Source organism: Nicotiana tabacum, chromosome 20 (assembly GCF_000715075.1).
Source record: "Nicotiana tabacum cultivar K326 chromosome 20, ASM71507v2, whole genome shotgun sequence".
Lineage (NCBI taxonomy): Eukaryota > Viridiplantae > Streptophyta > Magnoliopsida > Solanales > Solanaceae > Nicotiana > Nicotiana tabacum.
This window is the reverse complement of record NC_134099.1, coordinates 4,518,914-4,527,620: the sequence shown is the minus strand read 5'-3', so window position 1 is coordinate 4,527,620 and position 8,707 is coordinate 4,518,914. Positions and strand designations below refer to the sequence as shown.

At 34.7% G+C, this 8,707-nt stretch overlaps 1 protein-coding gene across 1 annotated transcript; it reads left to right on the top strand.

Annotated features, from left to right (window-relative positions):
- Window positions 1-6,203: 6,203 nt before the first annotated feature.
- On the top strand, window positions 6,204-7,354 carry LOC107778077 (uncharacterized). The gene is made up of 7 exons (XM_075241288.1): window positions 6,204-6,230; window positions 6,420-6,551; window positions 6,632-6,737; window positions 6,826-6,906; window positions 7,038-7,103; window positions 7,159-7,278; window positions 7,323-7,354. The coding sequence occupies exons 1-7, from the start codon at window positions 6,204-6,206 to the stop codon at window positions 7,352-7,354; spliced, it is 564 nt and encodes a 187-aa protein (XP_075097389.1).
- Window positions 7,355-8,707: the final 1,353 nt, after the last annotated feature.

Genomic DNA, 8,707 nt, shown 5'->3' with positions numbered 1-8,707 from the left:
ATTGGAGTAATTTCATTTGGAAAAATTGTTAAATTATATTGTTTGGGGAACGGTTTGCACGCCACAATAGAATTGAAAATGAGTATATTGGAGGAGCGAATTGCACGCTGCAGTAGAATTGATTGAAATGAAAATATTGGAGAAGCGGATTGTACGCCGCAACAGAATTGATTGAAAAGATTATGCCGGAGGATCGGGTTGGACGCCACAACGGAATCAAATGAAAATGGATATATTGGAGGATCGGGTTGCACGCCGCAATGGAATTGAATATGAACATATTGTTTGGGGAGCGGGTTGCATGCCGCAACGGAAATTTTTCGAAGTAATAATTGCTTATGACTGCCGAGTTGGCTTCGATTGTTGATATGAGTTAACTATTTTATTTCTATTCCTGTCTTTCTATTATTATTATTATTATTAATGTAAGTGACCCGCCTTAGCCTCGTTACTACTTATCGAGGTTAGGCTCGATACTTACCAATACATGGGGTCGATTGTAATGATACTACACACTGCACTTTATTGTGCAGATACCGAAGTTGATCCTAGAGATGCATAATAGACTTGCTCGGATTCAGCTATTCAGAGGAGACTTGAGGTTTAGCTGCATGACATTCGCAGTTCTAAAGTTCCCTTCCATTTTATCATAGTTGTGTATTTCTTTCAGCCAGCTTTATTTTTATTCAGACCTTTATTTGTATTATTCTAGTAGTTCGTGCACTTGTGACACCAGTTCTGGGATGGTATTTAGACATCACTATTATTAAGGATTAATTGCTTTATTTCATAATTTACTTCCGCATTTGTTTCCAAGTTATTAATTAAATTAAAATTGTTAAAAATGGCTAATATTATTCTAACATTGGCTTGCCTAGCAAATGAAATGTTAGGCGCCATCACGGTCCCGAAGGTGGGAATTTTGGTTCGTGACACTAATGCTACATGACCTGATATAACATTTTCTCTTAATTTACTGGCAAAATAAAGCTCTTCCTCCTACACGGAGACATTGGACCGAGATTAAACATATATTGCGATATTTTAAGCGAGGATCATAAAAGGAGATAGAACGAAACATATTTCACCAAAGTTTATTCTTCATACAGGATCTTCAGAAAAATGGTGACATTGATGTGCAACAAGTCCGTTCAAGTAAAAATCAGGCAGATTGTTCAGCAAGTCTTTGCCAACTGCAACCTTCGAGAAGATGATATACAAGATTGGAATGCAGAAACTTAGGTATTTGAAATAACGTCTTTATCGGGGGGAGTAAAGTATGCATTGTATCCTTTTACCCTTGCTCAATTTTTTTCACTAGGTTTTCCTGGTAAGTTTTTGAATGAGGCAGCTTGCAATGTATGTTATTAGTGAACTCTTTTTCCTTGACTAGGATTTTTTTCCACGGAATTTTTCCTAGTAAAGTTTTAATGATGCACTTAATAATGAACATCCAAGGGGGAGTGTTATGAAAATATTATTATGGATGTTCATTTATTACTCCGATGTAGATAATCTTCCTAAAGAAGATCATCCATTTAATACTCCATTGAAATTTATCTCCAAGCAGCTGATGCAGGTAGGTTGCAAGCAACTCAATGAAATGACTTGCAACTACTTCTTATTAAACAGACAGGTTGCGAGCAGCTCATGCAGACATCTTACAAGCAGCTCAAGAAAAGCCTCGCAGTTGCTTCCTTTCTTCTATAAATAGAGCAGATTTCAATTCATGATAAACATCAGTTTGAAATTGAATAATATATTAGTTTCTCTCTAAACTTGTCTTTACTTTACAATTTTTATTTTATAACAACTTAACATTATATTGGCATATTAGATTACATTTTAATTTATTCTAAATTGATTGTGCACTCATTCAAGCAATTTAAACTAATGCCAAGGCATCACCAACTTCTGAATAATTAGCATCTACATGACCAACATCTGCATCTCCAACCTCTGCTTCACCTTCAACCTCTGCATCTCCAACCTCTGATGCACCTCCAACCTCTGCACCAACTATGGTGCCTGCACCTCGAAAGCCAGCCCACCAAAGTGTGAACTTACCCAACTATTCTTGGGTGTCACTGAAAAGAGAAGGCAGTAATCTCATTGCTCCAAACAAGATGTTAAGTTTATTGACCCAATAAGACCAACCAAAAGCAACATCAAGTTGGGATTTGGGATCAACATTTGCAATTATAAAAAATGGGTCTTATCTTGCCAATGAATTCAACAGCTTTGTCGATAACACCGGATAAGCCATCCACGACTTCCGCTAAAGTAGTACCCTCATCATTAGTAGGCTGTTGCTGCAAACTTTACAGAGATTGTCTAAGCGATTGATTCTCCTAAAACAATGCTTCTTTCTCCCTAAAAATGAAAAAAACGTAAAACTCAAATATGCATAGTCAATTATTTTCAAATTTGAACTCAGATTTAGCAACTCTTATTAAATGTTTCTACTCCGATTTCTGAATTTTTATTTTTAGACTTCAATTAGCACAAGTATATTGTTAATATAAGGTGAAACAACATCGGAAAACACGATAAAAAGTTGCCAAAGTATATTGCGAATTTTGAACTACGATGTTTCTACCCCGCTAAATTTTTATTTTTATGCGTCAATTAACACAAGTATTTTGTTAATTAAGGTGAAACAAAATCGTAAAACACTATAAAAAGTTGCTAAAGTCTAATGCCTCAAGAGATTGGTATAAATTCTCCACAGCCACCTATTGGATTCACATACACTATTGGTGCCTCCACTAAACGGTTCTCCATCCACCTTTCGTGGTCAGCTTCGGGAATAGAAAGGAGAACAAATTGAAGATGGTCAATGTTGTTGTAGTAGCTGCTACGCAAAAGTTGGATGAATTTCACTAGGGTAGTCGGGTCAATTAGTTTCCCCAGCAAGAGAAGTCCAGTTGAATAGGAAATGGATGCCAGTACATTTCGTGTAAAAGTGGAGCAAAAAGTACAACCTACCATGCTTTGTACGCGCCAATTCGAAGGAGATGAGAATATTTGAATCTGAAAGAAACAATTTAAAATTTCGTGTTATATTTATAGTGAACGGGATAAGTTCGAACGTGAGACAAATTGGACGACGCAAATTATCACAACTTAGTTTTTAAAACTCATATTTCAAAACTCAGTTTTCAAGACCATGTCATTCTACCTGACATTACGAATTGCATAAACTAAAAATGAAAGTGCATGATAGCTTAATACTTTTGTGTATTTGGTAACTTTAGGTTACTATTAAGGAAGCTTAATCAAATGGGATTTTTACCTATCTATACCATATATCAAACCTTATTACCCTCAATGTTTAAGGTTTGTATTTATTACATTTAAGCATACCAAATTACCATTTCTATACCATAATTCAAATTAAGGGTATAATTATTCCTTCATTTATTTTAGGCGTGATTTTAGGACTGTATTTTCACGTTATTTGGTTTACCCGCTTCTCTCTCCTCCCACCCCCCACACCCCCTACGATTTACCTTCAGTTAATTCCCCCCCACCCCCACGATTTACCTTCAGCTTTTCCTCCATTCTCGTACAATCTCTTCTCACCCACAATTACCATCACTTTCTTCTCCACTTAATTACCTTCAGTTGATAGTATCCCCCACGATTTGAATTCACTTCCATCTTTGTCTTCAACTCCTAAATCATGAAAAAAACCAACACTCCCCCAAAAAAATCATCAAAAGCTATATTAGCTGATATTCCAACCTTTGATTTGGGTGTTTTAACTCCAAAATCACCACCAAAAAACCCACAATCGACGCATGCAAGTGAACAAACTACTGGTATTTCATCTCCTAGACAAATTCGTGCGGAAATGAGAAGCAAGCATTTGCACGATGTTGATGTTGGTGGAGTTGATAAACTAGTCGAGAATCAACTGAAACACAAGGGGAAAGAGTTGAGTGTAGATGACGATTTTGTAGATGATTCTCTCATAGTTCAATCTGCAAAAAAACACAAGGTCTCTCCTTCTTCATCAAAACCAAAGAAGAAGAAACCCTAAAAAAAAGTACCAAAATTGGTTAAGGAAAAAATTTCAATAAAGGTAAACACTATTTATGTTTCCTCACTGTTTTGTAGTTAGATTTTGGTTGTAAAAATCTGTTGTTCAAGTGTTAATTTAGTGTTCAAGTGTGTTTTGGCCAAATGTGGCATTGTCCTAATTTTGTAGATTATTTTTCGCAATTTTGTAGGTTTAATGGAACTGTGATTATTAGACAGTGTATAACTGTAGTTAGTTTGTAGTTGATTTGTAGTCTGATCGTTAAATTGTAGAGATGGTATTTTTCATTGCAACCTGTATTGCTGCTACATTTAACTTCATTCTAAATACAATTAATCTACATTTTGTGAGTTACTTGAAGTAACTGTTACATTCTGTAGATAATGTTTACACGTGCATTGTTCTTCTTTGATTGTTCAAGTGTATTTTGGTAAAATGTGGTGTTGTCCTAATTTTGTAGATTCTTTGTCTCAATTTTGTAGTTTAATTGGAACTGTGACTCTTAGACAGTGTATAAATGTAGTTAGTTTGTAGTTGATGTGTAGTCTGATGGTTAAATTATAGATATGATATTTTTTATTGTAGCCTGTATAGCTCATATATTTAACTTCATTCTAACTACAGTTAATCTACATTTATGTGAGATACTTGAAGTAACTGTTTTGTAGATTCTTTGTCTCAATTTTGTAGTTTAATTGGAACTGTGACTCTTAGACAGTGTATAAATGTAGTTAGTTTGTAGTTGATGTGTAGTCTGATGGTTAAATTGTAGATATGTTATTTTTTATTGTAGCCTGTATAGCTCATATATTTAACTTCATTCTAACTACAGTTAATCTACATTTATGTGAGATACTTGAAGTAACTGTTACATCCTGTAGATAATGTTTACACGTGCATTGTTCTTCTGTTATTGTTTTGTAGTTATAGGTGTGGGTAGGCTATTCTTCTTCTAGTTATATTTTGTATTTGTCATGTAGTTATATGTAGATTACTGCTTCCTTTTTATGCAAACTACTAATGTTCATTAATTTTATATTTTCTACAGAATGGACCTTACTTTGCACAACAAAATGTTGATTATGGTGTGCTTAGATTCCACAGTTTGTGTGATCCTAACATACCTAGCCAGATACAAGCTTTACTCTCTCCGAATGCTTTAAGGGTTTTCAGAAAAACTTGTTTTGGTTACTTATTAGGTCTCCCCACAATCTGTATGCAAAACCAATCACTTCATCTTCTGATGAAGTATGAATTGACAAAGTCTACTGACTCATATTTTTCAGTACTATTTAAGGGTGAAAAATTGAATTTTTCCTTGAGAGAATTTGGGTTGATAACTGGTCTTAATTGTGTGAATAAGTTTTCAGACTATGGTTACACTTTCACCTATGTTAGCCCTTTAATGAATACATACTTTCCGAACAAAGAAAGGGTTGAGAAATGGCATTTGAAAAATGTAGTGACTAATAAAGCATGGGCAAACGATGTGGATGCGGTGAAGTTGTGCATTCTTTATATGTTGGAATTTTTTGTTTGTCCTTCTGATAAAGACCATGTGACTTTCATAGACAAGTTTATGTTCTTTCTAATAGAGTCTGGTAATTTTGAGTCATACCCATGGGGTATCAAATCCTTCAAGCAGGTTATTGAATCTGTCTGACATCGTCTTAATCCCCATGTACATTCTTATCTGATACGGGGATGCTCATTAGCCTTGCAAGTGTGGCTATATGAGTGTTGCTCGTCCGTCAGCACCGAGCTTGCTACGAGATGTTCTGAATCTATACCTCGCATTTTAAGATGGTCAGCTACAAAGGGGCAGATTTGGTTAACTGCAATTGAAGAGAAGATGATCAAGCCTGAGTGGATCAAGGTATTTTTTTCCACTTTTGTATGATGCTACAATTACATTCATAATAACTACATTGAATCTACATTTTTTTTGTCACTTGAATTAACTGTTATTTTCATCATTCAGTTCACAAACATGATTGAATCTGGAGAAGAGCTTGGAGTGCTTAATCTGCCATACAAGATTCAATATGAAGATGAACATGGTGCTCAACCATCACATGTTCCAACTGCTGCTTCTCCATCATTTGAACCCAAATATACAGATTGTCAAGAGGACATTGAATCTGTCAGTAGCAAGCTCATGAAGTTGGAAAAGAGGATTGTGCAGGTATTATGAATAACTACAATATATTGACATAATTTGCTACATTTTGACTTCATTACATAACAATTATAGTATGTTATACATTGTAGTTAATTTGTGGTATAAATCTATAACAATTATAGTTTGTTGATTTGTAGTGTAACTGTAGCAGTTAGAATAAGATTACCAACTAATTATATATTTAATTTTTAGGTTGATGGAAAGTTAGATGCCTATAGGAAGGATGTTTATGAGGAACTCTCAAGCCTTCGAGAGTTCATAGATCAATCTTTGAAGGGTGTTATGAATGTGATAAACAAGAGGTTTGATTTGGACGAGTCAAAGGTAAGAATTTACATATAATTTTGTACTAAGACTTTAAGACATATGAATAAAGTAGTCTCAAATATTCCCCAAAATTGTAGTTTGCTGGTAGTTCAACAAAAAATAATTACCAACATCAAGGAGAGAACAACCAGCAATTCCAGTTCAATGCTGGTGATCAACTGCATGGAAGCACAAGCAATACAGGTATCTACAAAATTCCTACATACATATCTACAAATTTCAAGACAGCATTATTTAATTATACTAATCATTTTTTTACTATGTGTTGCAGCTACAATTTCTCCAGAACATTTTCAACCACATGTTGACTTATATCCTGACTTCCAAGAAGCAGCTGAGGCATATAAAGCAGGTACAGAACCATTCCTTCATTACAATAAGGTTTTTATGCAAAATTTTAATAATTTACACCTTAACTACATATTCCTACATATATCTACAATTCTCATTCCCAATTATTCATTCAAGCTGATGTTTCAGCAGAACATCTACAAGGAAATATTGAGGAAGAACCAGTAATTGATGAAGTGGCTGAGGCACAACAAGCAGGTAATATATTCTCTATATTCTCTATAACTCCATAATATTGTTCATATCTACATAGATCTACACTTATCTACAGAAGGTGAAGTTCCACAGTCGCCAATTCACAGTGTGACTGTGACTGGAGTTGTTCCTGAAGGCATTGATAAAAAAGTTGTTCCTGAAGGCATTGAAAACAAAGGTTTGACATTGGATGACTTTGAGCTGCCAGAAAACTTATCACAGTTGGTCATGTATGGCGAGCCCATACGAGATGAATCAACCCCTGTTCATCCCGGTAGAACCAGGCAACCGGGAAAATATGCACGATCACCTTTCACATCTTTGTATAGTTCTGGAGGCAGCACATCTGTTGGACCTAAATTTTTTTACCTCAAGCACCCCTTCACAAGTGTCATAGGTGAAAATGTAGATCCTGAATTGACAGAAAGGTTCACCAACTGGTTATACATTCGTAGTGATAAAGTATCTAGGAGGTATGAATGCTTCATTTACACTGTCTGTTCACCATTTTTATACTTTAAAATTGTAATTCATTTTGTCAATTTTTTGTATTTGATCATCTTTTTTTGTTATTACAGGAGGAAATATTACTTTTCCAAGAAGGATAACCAAATCAAGCCTTGGTTGGATTTTGGTTGTGAAAAGATTGATAAGAAGGACTGGTTTTATGACCTTGCTCACCCCGGACAAGTCATCAATAACACAGTAAGTATAAAGAACATAATCATTCACAATATCTGTTTTGTCTTCAGCTGTGTAATGTAATTGTAGTTTATTTTTCAGCTATGATGTGTAATTGTAGTAATATTGTAGACAACATATATATGTTACTATATTATGGACCTTATGTATCATATGTGATGATGATTGTATGTACAAACTGGAATTTTGGTACTTTTGACTGACTTGCAATCTCCGTGTACCACAACTGTAGTTACCTTGTAGTAATATTGTAGAGTTTGTGATTGTGCCTATTAATATTAACTGTAGGTTGAACTTGCTGATTATTGGGACCTTAAGTTAGGTGGTATGTTTCATTTGTTCCTCTGTATAGTGAATAAATGTAGACAGTGCATAAATATAGTTAATGTGTAGTTGTTTTGTAGTCTGATGGGTCAATTGTACATATAGTACTTGTTCACTATGGTTCATACAAACTACAATTAAATTACATTTTGTGAGGTACTTGGACTAACTGTTATATTTCTTTAGTTATAGTGTAGCTAATTTGCAGCAATCTGTTAGAGTTTTTAATAAATTCAAATTGTAGTTAATCTGTAGCTGTCTTGTAGACAAGTATAGTTACACCGTACCTTATTGTATATGTTTATTCTATTTTGGCAGCACATTGATATTATTATGTATTATCTGCGAAAAAGAGGCAAATATGGCCCCAACAATAATACTAGGTTCACAACCACGGATTGCTTGTTCAAGACAAAGATTGAAAGAATCTATGACAAGTTCATAAGTTCTCCACCGGAACAAAGGTATTCGGTTGTTAAACCCGAGGATGATGTTAGAGAATATATTCTTGGGTACAGAATTCTTGCTAATGTTGCCTGGGATCTTGTTGACTATGTGCTCATACCTGTGAACCTTGTAGA